Source organism: Mytilus trossulus, chromosome 6 (genome assembly GCF_036588685.1).
Source record: "Mytilus trossulus isolate FHL-02 chromosome 6, PNRI_Mtr1.1.1.hap1, whole genome shotgun sequence".
In the NCBI taxonomy this organism is placed as follows: Eukaryota; Metazoa; Mollusca; class Bivalvia; order Mytilida; family Mytilidae; genus Mytilus; species Mytilus trossulus.
The window spans coordinates 77,141,896-77,163,232 of record NC_086378.1 but is presented as its reverse complement, the minus strand read 5'-3'; the positions used below and the strand labels follow the sequence as shown (position 1 = coordinate 77,163,232).

The following is a 21,337-nucleotide window of genomic DNA, read 5'->3' as shown; positions in this document are numbered from 1 at the left end:
CCTTTATAACTTGTTGTTCGGTGTGAGCCAATGCTCCGTGTTGAAGGCCGTACATTGACTTAAAATGGTTAATGGTTAACCTTTTTTTTTTAAATTGTTATTTGGATGGAGAGTTGTCTCATTGGCACTCACATCACATCTTCCATTATCTATATAATATAACAATGACCATATTATTGACATGGTACAGGGCATTTCTAAAGGAAAAAATGGCGGGTTGAACCTGGTTTTGTGGCATGCCAAACCTCGCACTTTTATGGTCATGTGAAATATAAATCAAAATGACAACACAACACCACAGGACTACAATATGAATAAATTGGAGAACACAATTGACAAAGAACCACACGAACAACAGCCAAAAAAAGGCAACAAGTTCAAAATTTTAATACGCCAAAATTTTTCTTTTGTTACGTCTTCTGACATCAGACTCGGACTTCTCTTGAACTGAATTTTAATGTGCGTATTATAATGCGTTTATTTTTCTACATTGGCTAGAGGTATAGGGGGAGGGTTGAGATCTCACAAACATGTTTAACCCCGCTGCAATTTTGCGCCTGTCTCAAGTCAGGAGACTCTGGCCTTTGTTAGTCTTATATTATTTTAATTTTAGTTTCTTGTGTACAATTTGGAAATTAGTATGGCGTTCATTATCACTGAACTAGTATATATTTGTTAAGGGGCCAGCTGAAGGACGCCTCCGGGTGCGCGAGAATTTCTCGCTACATTGAAGACCTGTTGGTGACCTTCTGCTGTTGTGTTTTTTCTATGGTCGGGTTGTTGTCTCTTTGACACATTCCCCATTCCCATTCTCAATTTTATGTATTTTCAATCATGGACCATATCACCAATATTCGTGCAATAGCCATTTTAATGTTAAATAAACATTGAAAACAACTGATTTCCAAGCATTGTTTTGCTATTGATGACGTCGATATTTTAAAGTTGAAAATTTGTAAACAGTAAATTTATAAATTTAATAAAATTGAGAATGGAAATGGGGAATGTGTCAAAGAGACAACAACCCGACCAAATAAAAAAACACAACAGCAGAAGGTCACCAACAGGTCTTCATATCAATATCAATGAACCATATCATAACCATATCAATATATCAATATCATAACCATATCAATGAACTTTCTGTTACGATTTGTTAGAAATATTACGATGTTATACAATTAAACAATTTAAATTTACTAGTACATAATCATGGATTAAAATAGATTAATTATAAACGTTATACACTCTGTTTAATCACATACACGCATAAACAAGTCTTCTTCATACAGCTTTGATGCTGAATCAAATATGACACAACCAAGTTGAATTTTTTTTTAGATTCTACATTGCAATCCAGGATGGTAGATTGTAGGTAGTAGAATCAAATATCTTGTCAAGTTTTGATCCTTTCCTAGGAAAATCTTTAAAATATATTGTTGTACCTCCAATGAGCCATGCAGTCCACCAACCATAACTTCCGGTGGTAACTATAGTATGATTACAATGAGACATTATCGCCATGTCAACTTCCGGTGTATTTTTCTTGTTAATGAATGCTATATTTGATTCGTTAAAATGATTTTTGCACCAGGCTATATCGTCTGAAGAAAATATGAAAAAAGCATTTGAAAATTGTGATCGGAATTTTTTCATTGCATTATTTATGTAGGTTTCATTTGCTGATGAATATCCAAAATTAACAAAGTGTTGATTTTTTATAAAATCTCCACGACGAACATGAACAGCGATAAAAGTATGTTTGTTCACATTTGTTATGTTCTTTGACTTTATAATTTCTTGAAATTGTTTAGTGGCTTCTTTTTGAACATTTTCTTTAAACCGAAATTCATTTCTGACATCAATGCTATTTTCAACAAAGTATTTCCAACTCTGTAAGTAGCCTTTGAGAGTCCAGTTGTATTTTGTATCAAGCTTAAAAGCATTTTCCTCAAACACGTTACCTTTTTTCTCCACGTAACGTTTTAAGTTCACTAACGGTTTCACAGACACAGCAGAAATTTTGAAATATTTCCTTAACTTACATCCCTCATCAACAATAGGTGTCATGTTAAGATGTTTGGCGATGCCATAGAGTGATGCATATTCAAACATTAAGTTTCCAAGTCGACCTGAAAACTCTACTTTAACATACTTCTTGGATGACCTTGGAGTTGCATTAACCTTGTTTAATTCCACAGAATAAACATTAGTTATAACATATTTTGATGCACTGAAAATAAGACTTTGCTCGTTGTAGTTGTTGAAAATAACTAGACAAATTCCAAGCGTCAATATCAACATCAAAATATGTTTTGATCTGGCAGCTAAAAAAAAAATATAACGAATCATTTTTTGAAATATAATTTATGTCATCTGTCATTACTGCCTTGGTGTAATACGTATGAAATTATAAACTGTTAAACATTACAAGATTAAAGGATTAATACTGTTTAAGTAATGCTCTCGCATTCGATTTAAATTCTTATTAAACTTCATGTGCTGAATGTAAACGTAGCCTAACTGTTTACTTTATATACTAGTAATATTCTATTGAATAATCTAAATCGTGCAAAAAGTGAAATAACAAAAACTCTGAACTGGGAGGAAAATTCAAAAAAGAAAGTTCATAATCAAATGGCAAAATCAAAAGCTCAAACACAGAAAACGTATGGATAACAACTGTCATTTTCCTTCAATAATTGCCAATGCATACATTTACCGATTTATGAATCTAACTTTACAGCACATGTTGTAAAATTGAAAAAATGGTTTGATAAAGGAAATTAAGTGCAATCGCAGCTATTATGTAACGGCATTTTTGCATTTTTATTCTGTACCAATTCAATAAAGAATAGATTCGAACGCACCCTTTGAGTTACCAATACATTTACGGTATACTTTCAAAATTTGAATATTTATAGCCACAGATTGGGTTCTTCTTGATAGTAAATTTCGACATTCTCACGAAGTAACAGGTAAACTCATTTGTTGTAAATAATAAAGAAGAAATGTTTGTCAGAGATAAATAGAATTGAAAAAAAAAGAACATGTATAATTATGTAAAAGGAATACTGTAATAAAAAATACTCTCTAAAAATCTAATAAAAGGTGTTTAAGAAGATTTGGGATTATTGCCAGTAAGGATCAAAAGACAACTATATTTTAACGTACAGCCTTCAATAATGAACAAAACCCATACCATTTAGGTACGATTAGGGAGCAGATAGAGTCATCGACATGACAGTATGCAAACAAAACGACATGATGTATGTACAAGTCATTAAAGAAAAAACAAACATGGTGGACGGTAACCGATGGCAATAAATGAATAACAGGCTCCCGACTTGAACAGACATTCATGGAACGTGGCGGAGTCAAAAGGCATAACACAGTAATTAAACTATTTATATTAATTCATTGAAACCTTTAAGACCGTTCTTATGACGAAGTTTTAAGCGAGATAAAATGTGGAGTTACCAATGTAGTTTTCGAGATATAAGGTCATAATAATAAAATAATTACTCGTAATATTGAATTAACTCTTTAAGTCAATTATAAAAAAAATCAGATGTGTCACATGCTACTTATATATTATAAACATTTAATTGTCACAGATTTAATAACCTGGGACAGCAGTTGTGTCATCAGAATACAAGAGCAAACTGTGAAAAAAATGCATCGGCTTTTAAATATTCTAGCAGGTCATTTTATTATTTGTATTGCTTTTATCATGTTAAGTGAATGTATAACATAAATTCAACATTGCCGATTTGTTATGTATTAAATGTGAAGTTATTATACCTTTATAGCAAAGAGTCACTAATAAAAATGTGTGTAATCCAAACAACGTTCTGTATTAAAATAGAGATGTGAACATTTCTATTATACTCAGAATACTGTCTCTCGTAGCTAACGCACGACTGTTTGTTCATTACCAATTTTGTGTTCTGTGATCTATTACTTTTAAGATACATACTTTTGTAACCCAAACTTTTTATCTATAAAAGAAGATTCGGGTTTCATGTCAATTGTTCAAAAACTAAATGACTAAAATATCCAAAAGCTCTTTTGACTGGGCCTCTTTTAATATAGAAGTCTTCTAAAAACCATTTTTAGCAATGATTTTGAGCATATTTGGCTTATCATTGACAATAACTTGTATAAGATTGGATATACCTTTGAGCTTCATGCAAAGCCTTTTCACACCTGTAATAAAAAATTAATAAAGTTAATGAAAAATTGTGATAGCATGAAATGCTCAATATGAGTACATAAATATATGATATAGACACACAAAACAAAATGACATAATAATCACAACAATTTTATAACATTTGGCGTACTAAATTATAATCCTGGTACCTTTGATAACTGTTAACACCACTGGGTCGATGCCGCTGCTGGTGGACGTTTCGTCCCCGAGGGTATCACCAGTAGTCAACACTTCGGTGTTGACATAAATATCAATAATGTAGTAATTTTTTTTATAAATTTCCTGTTTACAAAACTTTGAATTTTTCGAAAAACTAAGGATTTTCTTTTCCCAGGCATATATAACCTTAGCCGTATTTGGTTCAACTTTTGGGAATTTTGGATCATCAATGGTCTTTAACTTTGTACTTGTTTGGTTTTATAAATATTTTGATTTAAGCGTCACTTATGAGTCTTATAAAGACGAAACGTGCGTCTGGCGTACTACATTATCCTGGTACCTTTGATAACTATTTATACACAAAAGTTTTATTATCCTTAGTTGACTGATTTGGGATGTTGAGGTTAATATAATGTATAGCAGGGTAAAAAATAGTTTCGATACTGTGGCATCAAGAAGGAACATTTCGCTCCTTAAATTCTATTTAAGCAGTGCATCAAGACCAAACAACACACTCCAAACTAGAATATAACGTAAGATAACAATAATAACATTAACCATGTATAAAAGCATAATCAATCAAAGGTATAATGGCGTTCCGACTATATGCAATCAAGGAGGAAAATGTCGCTGCTTGATTTTTTATTTTAGCAGTCGGGAAAGAACGAATTTAAAGGATTTGAAATGAAAAGGTTAGATTATTAGTTCATCGTTCGTTGAAATAGTTATCAAAGGTACCAGGCTTATAATTGAATACAACAGACGCGCATTTCTTCTCCATAAGACTAATCAGTGACGCGCAAATCAAAATAGTTATAAAGCCAAATAAGTACAAAGTTGAAGAGCATTGATAAGCAAAATAAGTTTCAGGTTATCTATACTTTGGATGAGAAAATCATTAGTATTTCGAAAAAAATCATATTTTTGAAAACAGGAAATTTATACGAATGACTATATATTAATTGATATTCATGTCAAGGGTGTACATGTATTACTAGTATATAGAAATATCATAGCCTCAACAATCGCGTGTGAGTTAAAGTAACATGTTTAAATGAAGATCAATAAACATGATTTAGCGGCATATTTGCTATTAATGGTTAAATTATTAATCATACTTAAAAAATCTGACAAGTGTAGTTCTAAACCGACCCTTGTTTCGATTTTTTTTGTATACATAAATCAGGACATGAATGTGACATGACAGTATATGTAGCTTTACATTATTTCAAGGTCAATGTGAAAGAAACGGTTAACACAGTCGCCTATCTTTTAAATCTTTAAATAACACACAATCGGATTATAATAAGACCTACATCATTTCGCATGATCGTACATATTAGTATAACGAAATCAGGTCTAAAATTATACTTTTATTAGATTGAATCACTTAGTAAAAAAGACAATGTACTTTAAAAGAAGAAATACTTTAACATTAAATTCAGAGTTTAGTTTTCAGATGATTAAAGAACTAGTATTAGTAAATAAAATAAATTGTATTGATGTCACATGATGCCGCATGTGAAGCAGGATCTGCTTATCCTTCCGGAGCACCTGAGTTCACCCCTAGTTTTTGGTGGGGTTCGTGTTGTTTATTCTTTAGTTTTCTATGTTGTGTCATTCATGTGTGATATTGTTTTTTCTGTTTGTCTTTTTCATTTTTAGCCATGGCGTTGTCAGTTTGTTTTAGATTTATAAGTTTGACTGTCCCTTTGGTATCTTTCGTCCCTCTTCTAATGAACACACAGCGCTGTAGTATATAAAACAAGAGTCCAAAGTACACAGATGACCCACTTGCACTATCCTTTTCCATGTTCAATCGACCGTGAAATTTTGTCAGAAGTCTAGTTTGGCTTTAAATTAGAAAGATCATATCATAAGGAACACGTGTACTAAGTTTCAAGTGGATTAAACTGCAGCTTCATCATAATCTACCTTGACCAAAATTTGTAACCTGAAGCGGAACAGACGAACAAATGAACGAACGAACGGACGCACAGACCAAAACACATAATGCCCCTCTCCTGTTGTAGGTTTGGCATGAAAAACAGCTAATGCCCATCTATGGTCGACTTAATTAGACATTTTCTTAACTTCAGTCCGATTTCTGAAATAAATACAGTTTATATGTTCTGTCTCATATAATATAATTCTCTGGTAAATTATAAAAAGCACAAATAGAAAAAAACTATAGGAACTTAGTTATAAATACATGCCAGTCATTGTTTTTCTTCCGTTTTGGTAACTTCTAATGCAACGACAACTTTAAGAGACTGTTTCTATTCTGTGGTAATTTGACGACGATAATCTTCACATCTACACATTTCTCTTACAACATGTCTCCAATCAGAAGTAAGTTCATTTCCATTCTCAATTTTATCATTCTGTAATCCTTATTCAAGCTACAAAAATAACCATAGGACTTTGAAATATGATAACTGAAATGTCTGTTTTATTTTACGAATTATTTAATCTCTTATATGGCACTCTAAAGCAATTAAACCTTTGTTGTTTTTCATGTCAGCTTTTTGATAAAAAATAAGTCTATCACCTTGGAATCTAATTACAATTGTGATGTACACGTTATCAGCTTGTTTTAGATTGATGAGTTTGACTGTCCCTTTGGTATCTTTCGTCCCTCTTTTATCAAAAATCAAGTGAAAATTGATATCAATATTAAAAAAGTCGATGTGGTATGATTACCAAAGAGACAAATCTCCACAAGAGACCAACATGACACAGAATTAACAACTGGTAGTCACCATTCGACCTTTAACAATGAGCAAAGCACATGCCGCATTGTCAGATATAAAAGGTCCCGAAAATACAATGTAAAACCATTCAAACAAAAACTTTACGGCCTTATATATGTACAAAAAATGAACGAAAAAGAAATATGTAACACATAAAAAAACGACAACCAATGAAACAAAGAACTGAACCCCCCCCCCCCCCTTTTTAGCCATGCATGAATGCCCAGATATCTATATTTCTAAACGTTACTGATCATGTCCTTTATGATGGAATCTAGTATCAAAAACTTCAACCTTCAGCGAAGACCCCACCCTTTATACATATATAATTTTTACCGTCTTTTGTGTCTCGACCCTGTATATACATGATTCTAACCGTCTATAGCGTCTTCTCCCTGTATACACAGGACGAGGAAGTATAGTCTTAAAAATATCGCCAATTTCAAAACAGTTTTACATTTTTTGTTTCTATAATAATGCCATCAATTACAACACAGGTTTACACTTCCTCGTGTCATATCAACAGTAAATTGTAAGGATGGAATCCTATATATTGACCGACTTCAAACAATGACTGTATTTTGATCTTGATCGCACGATGATAATTGCTGTTTACTATTCTACTCTATATTATACATACCTACATACTAGCTATTGTGGGTATACGTTTACCAATTAGTAGATCCGTTCCTGTATTAATGGAATCGCTAGTTTCATACGCTACTGCATGAATAATGTATTGATTGATTCCACTAACATTTTTATGGTGTGTTTATATATTAAAACACCATGTTCTGGGTGAAAACATATTGTGAAACGGTGCATATCATTATTCTTAAACCTTTAAACTGTTTTTTAATACCGGGTAAAAAATTCATTTAGTAAACGGATGAATGATATATATATATGTATATGAACATCTGAATATGTTTGCATTAACTTTTATAGCTGTCATATCCCGAGACGATTTTTTTTAATTTAAAACTAACCTTTGAAGAGATTTCACGACAAAAATATGAAAAAATAATACATAACAAGTGTGTGTGTGTGTGATACATAAAAAAACATGTCAAAAATAATTATAACACAAAGAAATGTATTGTTTTATTTAATTGAATACCAATGTGGGTACTTCTTTATATCAACCGAAGAGAGGACGCATATTTCTAAGAAAAACTAGAAGTAACACAGTACCACCTTATGAATCAAAAACACGACATCAAGTTTTTGGTGCCTTTGCAGCTATTTCATTTATAATTACGTTCGATAACTCTGCATGAAACGGTTTTAATTATGATTATACTGGTTATTCCTGTGATGATTTAGAAAATTAAAAAGATTATTGATTTTCACCTGGTTAACATCTATTTAAATGTTGTTTTTTTCATTAATTTAAAATAATATCATAAAATAATTCCATTAAGGATCGGACCATACTATTCCACCTAGGTCTTGTAAACTTATATCGTGATTTTGTGCCATGTTTGTATTCTTTTAGCACGTTGATTACTTAATAACGCCTTAATCTAGCAATGTCCTTGTGTCTTATTAGAGTGACAATAACATGACATAATTTCTTGCAATATAAACAGTGAAATTTAGTTTGGATTAGATGCATGGTCAACATTCGTGTTGAGCATGTTTTCGTACACGGTTAGTGACATCTGTAAAAAGCAAGGCATGGCATACCACTGCTTTGCGGATGATACCCAAATTTACCAAGGTATAAAGCATTAAACTAGGATAAGACCGAATTGATTGTGTTTGCTCCAAAACACAAAGTAAAAGTCTTGGTAAGTTATAAAAAGTAAAATCACAAAAATACTGAACTCAGAGGAAAATCAATTAGGAAAGTCCATAATACATGGCAAAATCAAATAACAAAACGCATAAAAAACGAATGGACAAGAACTGTCATATTCCTGACTTGGAACAGGCATTTTCAAATGAAGAAAATGGTGGATTAAACCTGGTTCTATAGCGCTAACCCTCTCACTTTAATAAAAGTCTCATCAAATTCCGTTATATTTACATGATGCGTTAAATAAACAGTCACAATTAATAAAATAGTCAAAATATGGGTACATCAGTCATCATCGTATAACCATTTTAAAAGGGGACAATTTAACCCAACACAAAAACATCTTCTATCTACGAACACATTAATTGATTTGAGTGTCTGACGTCAGAAAATTTAATACGTCACATAAATTTGTCGTTCAATGTGCATACAAACAGTTTTAATTTTTTTTTATAACTGAATGTTGGTGGCCCTATACTAAGTGAATCATTCTATTTTCGAAATCTTTAAGTTTTTCTCGACGTGCATCATCATACAATGCAATTACCTAATCTTTTTCCATCAGATTCGTAACATGGGACGGATTCGATCACATAAAACTGAGGACGCTTGTAAAACTCTTGAATGTTCTCTTGTTACGTCACGGCTTGATTATGGTAATGCTTTAATGTATGGTGTTAATGCCTAGAGTCTCTCAAAAAACAGCTACCAGGCTAGTAAACCGCAAAAAGAAGTTTGAACATATTACTCCAACCCTTCTGACTCTTCATTTGTTAACATTTAAATTCCGATGCCAGTATAAACTGTTGATTTACGCATTCAAATCCTTGCATGAACTTGTTCCTTTGTATCTTAGTGAACTGAACTCATATTTTTTTACAAACCGGCACAATTGTTGCGATCTGAAAATGTAGCTTTGATCTAGATGCTGAAAAATGAACGGACCTAAAAGTATGGTGACTGGAGAATCGATGTGGCGACAAGGACTCTGTGGAATAGCTTTCCAGCATCTCTAACAAATAAACAACCACTTGAGCTATTTAAGAAAGGACTAAAGACACATTTATTCAAAGTTGTATTTGTGGATCGCTTATAGTATAAGTCTGGAACCGTGACTGTTTGACTTAGGCCGTGTTCACATTGACCTAAATTCGGTGTTGTGTTAGTGTAACTCACACGTAAACTAAACACAATTGCGTTCCCATTGATAAAACTCAATGTTTACATGTAGTTTAAATCATGTTTTAGCTACACACAGTCGACAGTCAATGTAGGCCTTGTGTAGCTTAAGTGTACACAAAACTAGGCGTTCAGGACATTAGTTTTACCATGTATATATTTATGGAGGAAACTATTTTTGAGTAAAATTGATATTTTTGATAATTATTAGTCCAGTTCATTACAGAAATCGTGTCTAAATTTTACAGATTTTTTTTTGGTTAAAAAAAATCGCATACTTTATTTACCCTGATCAAGACTCAAAGCAGCATCATTGCCGAACCCATAAGGCAGCAACCAATTGATTTTCGGGGGGGGGGTGCTATTATAGTTGAGTATAAAACATAAAGGCATGGGGGTTTGAGGGGGGGGGTGAACTATGAATTTTGTTTTGGAAACAAAAAACGTTTCCAGTTTTTGGCCCTGAAATTTTGTTTGTTTGTTTCACCCTCAGCTGCTACTGTATATAATGCTAAAATTGATTTCGACTTGTCACCAAAATTTGTCCTGTAAAAAATCAAAAGCCCGCACCCCTCTACTCCCCCCCCCACCCGCTACCCCTCCCCTCCACAAAAAATGTAAATAGTTACTGCCCAATTCATTTGAAAAGGTCTTCCCGAATCGACTTGACGTACACTGAGATATTCGCCACTGGTCTTTACTCAAACAACGAAATAAAGATGGAGAAGAAAAACCATTTGAAACAAACAGAAAAGATAAAAATGTAGTGATCCCTTATATCTCAATCCTTTTTTTCGGCTGTAAGCACACTGCAGCTAACGTTTTCTAATGCATAGTCGAGACATCTCTAGTATATTCAAACTACTGCAAATTATACAAATGGCTTTCTTAAAGTAGCAACCACTTAACTTAAAAAAGGGGGAGGGTTATTTTTTTTTATCGGAGTCAGATTTTTTTTTCGCGCGTACGTTTTTATTCCCTTTTTTTTCGATGCTGGTGATCAGATATATTTGTTTCAATATTTAACACTATAATGTATGGGGAAACTCTTGATTCAGAATATTTTTTTTATCATCTGTATGACCATTTTTTTCTATCAAATTGGGGATCGGAATATTTCCATTCCCACCCCACCCCCCTTTTGAAGTCAAATGGTTGTTCCCTTACCGCTAGAAAAATTGTCCAAAAATTTTGAATTCAGTTCTACGTAATGAACATTTAAATGACATATAGTTTACAAGTGGGAACAAATCTTATGTACAGGTAGCTAAACAAGGTGTATAGATGTGAACAAATGTTATGTGAAACCAGTGTACACTACACTAAACTAATTGTAAACATGTTTACTCTACACGGCGTTTGGTGTGAACACGGCCTTATATGACTTGCTGTAATAATGTTTGGTACATTGTTTTTGATTTGGTATGTTTTTACATATTTTGATATATTTTTTTTATAATGAGCCGATGTCTTTTAGCAAAATATTTTATAAATACAAATAGTAGAAGCATTCGGCAATATAACACTTATTTAAACTTTAACATATTCATTCATAATTCTTTTAATCCATTTTTAACCAATTTTGGGAAGTTTTAAGAGTCTCAACTGTGTAGTCTCGTGTGTGTACGAATCTGTGTTTATCTTTAAACTGTAATGCGCTTAGAGTAATTGTAATGTTATATAACATGTTTAATACGCTATAAAAATACCTTGTAGTAAAAATATTAATACGTGTAATCCTGTATACATTCAGTCCAATTTAAATATAATCTATGCTCTTGTAATACACCGTATAAAGTATAACGAAATCAAATATCAGCATTTTAATTAGCCTGGTATATGTTAAACCTCACTATATGTTCTAGCTGGTCTATGAAGTATTTTTAATAAAATATTTCTTTAAATTCCAATGTCTGATGATTTATTTACGACATGATTTAACTTGCCCCCATGAACCATCGTAATGTCTTTCATCAAATGCTACTTTTTTTCTAGATGTTAATCGTAGACCATAACCCTTTTTTCTGACTGATGCAAACATCGTTTGCGCTGACTACAATGACATTTTATGTGTATAAAGATATGTGTATTGAGGTAAATGTTTCTTATAAGCACTATATTATCTGTATATGTTGTAGACATTCCAACTTTTTCATAAGTCTGGCGTATCAAATTTAATTCTGATATCTATGATGAGTTGATAAATTTTATTAAAAGGTTTACGAAGGAATTACAAATTGTTGTTCATGAAAATGATTCTGCATCAAAATACGTTACGACTATTAAATGTATATAAATGGGTTCCTCCTTTGCACATATCGAGGGAAGCGTATTAGCGCCACACATTTATTTTTTTTATTTTTCTTCCTATGTTTGCGTTATAACGCAAACATTTTTTTTTTGAAAATAATCATAATAAACAAAATGTTGCTGTTATTCGCAGAGCTTACTCTGGAAGTATATTTTTTATTCGGTTATAGCTATATTAGCAGGTTTTATTTTTTTCTTAGGTATAACCACAATTTACTCAATTTTCTTTGTAATATATATACTAGTAGTAACATGGATATCGTTTTTAGGGACCTTTATAGTTTGTTGTTCAGTGTGAGCCAACTCTGATGATGGTTTACTTTTACGAATAGTGACTTAGATGGAGAGTTTTCATATTGGCACTCATACCACATCTTCTTATATTATTCTGCTCATTATAAGTCATTGATATGATCTAATCTAATTATTCAATCATTTTACTTTGCAATGACTCCAAAGGGGATAAATTTTAATATATACAGCCTCCTCCATTAATAACTACTGTTTCCTTTGAATCTTAAATAAGAAATAAGATAAAACAAATGTTTGCGTTTTAACGCAAAGGTTTGCATTATAACGCCAACATAGGAAGAAAAATTCAAAAAAAAATGTCTGGCTCTAATACGCTTCCGTACATATCTCTAATATCATCAACTTATTTTATTTTAATTTTTTGTTTGTCTTCTACTGTATCAGGTGCCTGTAACAATTGAAAGAGAAAAACAATCATAAGACCAATTTAACAAATATGTTTCTTAAACGAGAGGCGAAAGATACCAGAGGGACAGTCAAACTCATTGATAGAATATAACCTGATAACGCCATTGCTAAAATTAAAAAAAAAACCAAAGAAATCAATAATAGTACAGAAGACACAAAGTAGAAAACTAAAGACACGAACCCCAACACAAACTTGGGTAGATCCAAAGTGCTACAGAAAGATAAGCAAATCCTGCTCCACATGTGTCACTCAGAGTGTTGGTAATGTTATTACAAATTAGTTATACCACTTTGTCCGACAACTATAATCACCGAACGCACTTCTCTTTGCGGGATGTATAGAAAAGGTTAAAAAAAAAAAAAAAACACAAGCACATTGGTAAAAAAACACTTTAAATTGGAATTAATACATGTTTGGAAGCAACAGCTTTAAAATTAATAAAACAACAGAATAATTCATGATAGAATATAAGTTCATTTGCATCTCTTAGACTTTTGTTTTTGCGGTTTGACAATGATACCAATGAGTATTTTTTTTTTTTTTAAATAATCATAATAAACAAATTTTGCTGTTATTCGCAGGCTAAAAAAAAACTGGGAAAAATTATACAAAATATTCCTCACTATACTATTTTTGATTGTAAGAAGCTTCTGTCGAAGTTTGGTAAAATTCCAGGATAGTTTATGAATCTTATAAATGTTTTAAAAGCTTTAACTGCACACTGTTTGTTATGTTATCTGGAATAAAAACTAAGTCTATGTAAATACGGAAAAACAAGAACAAAGTGTTAACAAAATTCACAAGATACTAGCTTTTGATCATAAACAAGTTTCTGTCCTAGTTTGGAACAGTTTCAGGATAGTAAATTTTACAAACTTTAATCACAAAGTGAATTTTATGATTTTTGGCAGAATAATAAGTCCATTTATAAGAAAAATATGTAAAAATGGATTTTTTTTTACAAAATTTACTTCTGGATACTATCTTATGATTATAAACAAGCTTAAGTCCAACTTTGGTAGAAATTCAAAATAGTTTAAGAAAGTAATTAATTTTTTTTTTAAAATAACCACAGAGCAATTCATAATGGACGCCGCCGACGACGGAATGAAGGATTGCTTTGTCTCGCTTTTTCGACAAAAATCGAAGGCTCGACAAAAATGAATGCATAGACTTATACTGCAAAGATATATTATAGACCTTGCAAAACTATACAATAGGATACATTATTTGGTGTTAACCAATACTCAATTGGTGCTCCTCATCAGCATTATCAAGTGTCACAACATCAACTAGAGATGTCGCAAGATTACCAGTGAAGTTAAAACTATTGACCGGAACATACCAACTACAGAGTACAAGAGCAGCTTTCAACTAGAATCAAGCACACCCTACATGCCAGCTCTGCAACTAAGAGTCAGAACACTAGAGCACGTTCTCATCAGATGTTATGTTTTATCACCATTACGCATGTCTTTCCTGCATGAATATGCTAATCTGATTAAACTGTCTGTACGTACTAAGTGCTCCACCAACAATACAACAGTAGATACACTATGTATTCTGAACCCGAGTGCTGTATTTTGTGGGTGTGGTTCTAAATATAACTGTACTCAAAAACTAAATCTGCTAGAACACCATAGCCGTAGACTGTGCTTTTCTTTGCACGTAGCAAAAATAACATTTTGAATGTTTTACCTAGTAGCAATAGAAAGGAATTAAGGGCAGCCATCCCTCTTAAAATTACTGTTCCTAAACAACAAAAACTGTTTACATAAAACAATAGTGAATCCATAATCTACTCCGTTTATTGGAGGAGGTCCTATATCGGACGGAACTACTACGAGACAAGACAATACAAGCTGGCAGTCTGTGTATTACAGCGTTGTATCGTTATGGAAATGAAGATTATCATTTTGTATTATTCTATTTCACGTTAAAATGCCATATTTTGATTGGTTAAGACGAGGGTGTCAATTTACTCTATCACATAGCTGAGAGGGCGACAATAATTTTAATGTTACCCTCACGTCTAGACCAATCAGAAATCGATAATTCAACAATCAATCGAATTCAGATCAAGGAATTAAATACATTTCTTAAGTTCTACGTTTTGGCTCAGATTTTATTATCGACTGTTAAAATAAATAAAATAAAACATCTTGCTTAACTTTTGTTTTTTTTTCTAATGCCCGTAACGTTGTTATGAACGTGACGTCATAGAAAATACTTTTAAAATAAAAGTAACCTATGAAAGCCAATAATGATAGGACATTCAGTATAATAAATTAAATAACACATAGCTGAGAGGGCGAAAGAGCAGATTGGAACCCCTCGAAAAGACATTGTTAACATTTGCTTCGCCGCGGTTGACAATGTTTTCTTGGGGTAACAATCTGCTCTATCATCCCCTCGGCTATGTGTTATTTATAAAATATTGTGCAGTTAAGGAATACGTTTAAAGATTTTTCAAAATCAATGTTGTTTTATTTACACCATACTTTCATCAACCATGATATAGAAACAAACACAATCATAAAAATATTCGCACCACTTCTGCAATTAATAATTTTTATTTCAGGAAATCTACAATACATTCAATATTGATTTAAAACAGTACCATGTACGCTTCTACCCTTAAAAACGATGTGTCTAACGATAAATAGTTAATATGAATCATTTCAAACCGAGTCAGCGTTGTCTTTGTTTACATTTTTTATATAATGGACCTACCTTTACTATTGTTCGGATCTTAGTATCAAATCAGAAGCTCCCTATTGAACAGGGTAGATGGAACAATATAGTCAGAAACAAAAGAATTTGTCTTCTATGTAATAAAATTGATATTGGTGATGAATTGCATTATATATTAGAATGTAAATATTTTAAAGAAACCAGGAAACACTATCTGTCACAATATTATTTACAAAATGCACATATTGTCAAATACAAACAGATAATGTCTTCAAAAACAAACCAGTATTGATTAAATTATGTAAATTCATAAAGATTACTAACACAGGTGTATGTGCTCCTGGCTAAAATGGACTTCAGATATTTTTTAAGCAACTATTTTGTTTGCTCTGTCTTGTTGTAAATATTGTACATAATTGCATGTCTTCTCTTTACCTGTGTTATTGATGATGTTTTAATTATTATCGTTCACCATGAATGAACAACAAAGATTAAAGAACAACAATATGTGAATAAAAGTCAACAAATATTAAATAAATAATGACGTTTTTTTTTAACAAGATTCTCTCCTGTATACACTACCTCATTTGTTCTCTTTACACCAGTTTCTTTATTTACAGTGATGTTTGCAATAAGACCACATTTTCTACGTTAAGCTTTATTTTCCACCTGCTGTTCCATGGGGTGCATTACATTTGTGCGCATTCATTTTGCCGGTAACATAGTTCAAAATAAAAACAACTCATAATTAAAGCAATTGTAGTTATTATGAATTTTGAACATATTTGTAGATTTAGATGATACTTTTCCCATATAAGATTCTAAAAACAAAATATAGTGATTATGAACAAACTCATGAAATCTTAAGGCATACATGTAGTTTTAGTGAAAATATTTCAGAGTAAGTAGTACTCTGTTTCATCATTTAACCGAAAAGTGATCGATTTATAAATATTTTTTACAGCTTGTAAAAATATGCCAAGGCACTCACATGGATTCCCCGCAATTGTCAGAAACATATCGTAGGAAAATCATTTGTGTAAGATGTTTATGATTTCCGTTTCACCTGAACACAAAAGTCATGGGATAATTATAGCAATGCACCAAAAACAGTTGCAAATCAATGTACATAGGTGAAAAATGTTGTTTTGGCTTATATATCTAGTACGTAAGTATTTAGAGCCAATATCTCAAGGTTAAAATGTCCTCTTGTTTAGATATATCTGCCCTAAAATTTTCAGAGGAATCAGACAACCAGTTATTGGATTACTGCCCCCGAATATGTAATTTTTATTGAAATTTAGCAGTTTTTAGTTAGTACCTTCAAAGTTATTGTGCTCTTCAACTTCGTACTTTTTGGCCTGTTCAACTTGTTTTAATTATAGCGTCACTGAATGGTCTTTAGTGTGCAAACTTAAAAGCTTTATATGTTTTTATTATTATAAAAATGTTAACCGGAATTTACGAGATCAAAATCCTACGTAGATTTTTATTTCTAAAGTGATTTGATTTTGACTGATTGGCAATTTCAATAGATAGAAATAGATTTGTAAGGACTGAAATAACACAATCTACACCTTTAGAACAAAAGTTGACCACTGATGTTAATAGGCATTATTTACGATTAAGTTGAAATGTAACAATTATAAAAATAAGTTACTTTTACGTTGGACCCTTATTACTGGAATGATTTGTTGGGTAAGGAGCCTATTATTTACGCTCTTTTGGTTAATGAACATATTAAATTAGAACTTTTTGATGATGAACCTATTAATTACGAAAGTGTCATAATTTTTGCTTATTACGGTTATGTTGTTTTATTGTAAAAAATCTAAGTTGGATTTATTAAACTTTGAACATACTATAGTTTTCTTTGTTTTTATATCTTTGAGATTATTGCTAATAAAAAAAGCCTGTGACGCTCACCTTAGTCTATGTTCTTATATTGAGATAAGCCTTCCAACTGATATTTTATAGTGTGTCTTTCTATGTTTTGATTGTATACTATTGTTTCAGAAAAGGAAGACAGTTTCGTACCATTAAAACGTTTAATCCCCCTGCAATTGTTTGCACCAGCCCTAATATTCATCACAGGTATCAGGATTATAGTTTAGTACCCCAGACGCGCGTTTCGTCTACATAAGACTCATCAGTGAACATTTTGGCTTTTGTCACTTTTTCTCTCTTGATAACCCCCCCCCCCCCTCCCGGCCCATGATCCTATTTTTAGCCATGTGAATTGTTTATTTTGGCAGGCCGGGTCTTTGGAAACTTTTCTTTAAACTAGTTATCCCATTTATAATTGTGGCCAATTGTGATTAAATTTGGCATAGAAGTTTCAAAGTAGAAGGAGTTTGTCAAAGATTTCAAAAGTTTACGAAATTTGAAAAAAATGACTTTAAAGGGCAAGAACTTCTTTGGAAATTTTCATCATGTGGGCCTATTTATAGATATAATTTATCTAAACATAATTGCTGTTCACAGTTTATTTCTATCTTTAATTAACGCATCACAAATACCAGGATAAAAATTTAGTTTTACACCAGACGCGCGTTTCGTATACAAAAGACACAACTGATTTTCCAACGATTTGTTCCTGACAATTCATGGTAATCCATGTGTGTGTGCCTTGACGTATTTTCAACAGCTGAATAAATAATGTATTAATAAATTACTTGTCGGTAAAATTATGAAACTGAATAATACTTAGTCTGAAATATTCGCAATAAAATAACGTGTATGCCTTAAGCTTTTATGAAATTTTATATTATTACTGTATAATTCTTTCAGTTCATTATAAGAAATGTATAATTTAACTTACAAATATGTTCAAACTCATAAGAATTACAGTTACTTAAATTATGAATTGTCTTTTTATTTTACCTCTGTATCCCCGGATGTCAAGTTGGTTCAATATGTAACATTCAACATTCAAATTTAAAAAAAAAATTTCTTGCATCCATTTCAACTTTCAATATACGATTTCAACATTCAACATTCATTTTTTTTTTGGCATCCATTTTCAACATTCAATATTCGATTTCATCTTTCAACCTTCGATTTCAACAACATTTTTAATGTTTTTCTTGTTTCTATTTTCAACATTCAAATTTAACATTCAACATTCGTTTTCAACATTCATCATTCGTTTTCAACATTCAACATTCGTTTTCAACATTCAACATTCGATTTTAAACTTTCAACATTCGTTTTTAACATTCAACATTCGTTTTCAACATTCAACATTCGCTTTCAACATTTAATATTCGTTTTCAACATTCGTTTTCAACATTTGATTTCAACATTCAACATTCGTTTTCAACATTCGTTTTCAACATTCGTTTTCAATATTCGTTTTCAACATTCGAATTTATAAGAGATACGAGTATTGCTGTATGATTTGTTTGTGTTAACAAATTAAATGTACATTTTCATAGTACTTTAAAGTAAGTTTTAAAATCATCTCTTACTATGCAAAGAAAGTAACAAAATAATAGTTCACGCTATTTCCAGCGCCGGAAAAATGGACATTGCTATAGTATATGCCATTTTGTCGGATTTAATTAATTAAAGGTAAATACTAATATATTAATCAGAGCTGGCACAAAAGCTTATTTTTCTTCTTTGTCTGTGCCTTTGTTTTTCAATGGTACTGCCGAAAAAATATTCCATCCTCAAAATATGCTGATGCAAGCAAACTTGCAAATGCTATCAACATATGCTACTTGCCAAAGGTACTTTGACCACAGCCAACAAACCATCATATTTTTCTAGTTTGTCAGCAACGGTAAAATACCAACTGCCTTATCAAATCGTACTAAATCGATGAACAAATTTACATTTTGTATTTTTCAATAACTGAGCTGCTTTTTTTTCATATTTTGATTTAATAAACTTTTTATTTTTAACATTTGTTACCCAATGTAAACTTGGTCAGATAGAAGTAGCTTTTTGAAGATCTTTTGTTTTTAGTTTTTGCTTACTTCACTTGCTCTACAATCTTGTTTTCTTACTCGACTCGACTAAACCCGCCATCGAGGTAGGTAAAATCCTACTCAGGTCAATTTGTCTTTTGGACTTTTTTTTAGTCATTGCGTTGTCGGTTTATTTTCTACTTGTGAGTTTGAATGCTCATTTGGTATTTTTTGCCTTTCTTTAAATGTTTTTAACTACTAAACTATATAGTAAAACGGCATACTAGTATGTTATCACAAATGATATCGGATATGTTCCTTACGTCGTAACTACAATCCCCTTCCCTTTCATGAATTTGACCTACCGAATTAGACTATTTACCGGATTTGTAATCACATAAGCAACACGACGGGTGCCGCATGTGGAGCAGGATCTGCTTACCCTTCCGGAGCACCTGAGATCACCCCTAGTTTATGGGGGGGGGGGGTCGTGTTGTTTATTCTTTGGTTATCTATGTTGTGTCATGTGTACTGTTGTTTTTCTGTTTGTCTTTTTCATTTTTAGCCATGGCGTTGTCAGTTTGTTTTAGATTTACGAGTTTGACTGTCCCTTTGGTACCTTTCGTCCCTCTTTTATCGGTAATCTGGTGAAAAAGGCTTTAGATATTGGAAGATGTGGTGTGAGTGCCTTTGTATAGATAGTGATTTTGTCAATTTTTTACATAAAAATGAAGTGTATTCAAATTTCTATTCAAGTTCCCGGTTTTCCTTCTTGGTTTTTGTCCATACATCATTGAACCATTAGGTTTTTTTACGTTTTCTTTTCATTATACAATGAAAATCACCAATGAAGAACAATACAAAACGATACACCACATCACTAATCTTGATTCAAGGCAAGTTTAAAAAGATTACTAAGAAAAAAAAACAATGAAAAGCATTTCCCCAAAAAATCATTACTTCACAGCCTATCTATAGAGTCGAGGCCTATAACCATCTTTTTAGACCGTCTGTAGATTTGTTTGTGTTGTTGGGTTACAATCTTATTGATATTTCTCCAACTTTTGTTTTTTTCGATAGGAAAAGTCGAACAGACTATACTAAATCGCATGACCTTATCACATATTTCATTAAGTCGACCTAGTCTCATCATCTCTACCTAGTTATTTTAAAATACTTTAAAATCTTATATTTTAAATAGATTTTTCTGGGTTTATTTTCTTTCTTGTAAACATGTGTTTAACTACATAAAACATGCCCTGTAGAAAGCTTATTAAAAATGGTATTTCTCATCCTAAATTTTATGGTAATATTGTACTTAAAGCGAGGAAATCACTATGTGATCCTTGTAAACTCATCGAACCTTTAAACAAACTTATAAGTAAGGGTTATCGTACCAATATTGTAATTAGATCTCTGAATATAGTTCACATTGGCACTAATATTGATTTTGTCATTAGCAAATTAAAACATAACTAAATTTCATTATCTTTTGAGGCGAGATGTATAGGGGACACAGCCACGTTAACTTTTATTTCTATAGAAGTCGCTCTTCACTATACTACTACCTGTCGATACATTTATTTTTGG

General features: G+C 31.8%; 1 protein-coding gene across 3 annotated transcripts; it reads right to left on the bottom strand.

The window, feature by feature from the left end:
• Positions 1–1,181: 1,181 nt before the first annotated feature.
• Positions 1,182–7,962, bottom strand: LOC134721896 (galactoside 2-alpha-L-fucosyltransferase Sec1-like). Of its 3 annotated transcripts, none has more exons than XM_063585168.1 (4): positions 7,769–7,962; positions 6,592–6,777; positions 4,180–4,209; positions 1,182–2,327 (listed from the first exon to the last, which is right to left on the bottom strand). In XM_063585168.1, the coding sequence occupies exons 2-4, from the start codon at positions 6,596–6,598 to the stop codon at positions 1,345–1,347; spliced, it is 1,020 nt and encodes a 339-aa protein (XP_063441238.1). In that variant the 5' UTR covers positions 6,599–6,777; positions 7,769–7,962; the 3' UTR covers positions 1,182–1,344. The 3 variants fall into 3 exon arrangements, with proteins under 3 accessions (XP_063441238.1, XP_063441240.1, XP_063441239.1); XM_063585170.1 differs by lacking the exon at positions 7,769–7,962 and adding an exon at positions 7,465–7,621 and having other exon boundaries at positions 6,588–6,777; XM_063585169.1 differs by lacking the exon at positions 7,769–7,962 and adding an exon at positions 7,465–7,621.
• Positions 7,963–21,337: the final 13,375 nt, after the last annotated feature.

Coding starts and splice junctions, on each gene's coding strand:
- LOC134721896 (XM_063585168.1), bottom strand. Junction 2,328..4,179: donor GCTTTGCATGAAGCTCAAAG/GTATATCCAATC, acceptor TTTTTTTTTTAG/CTGCCAGATCAAAACATATT.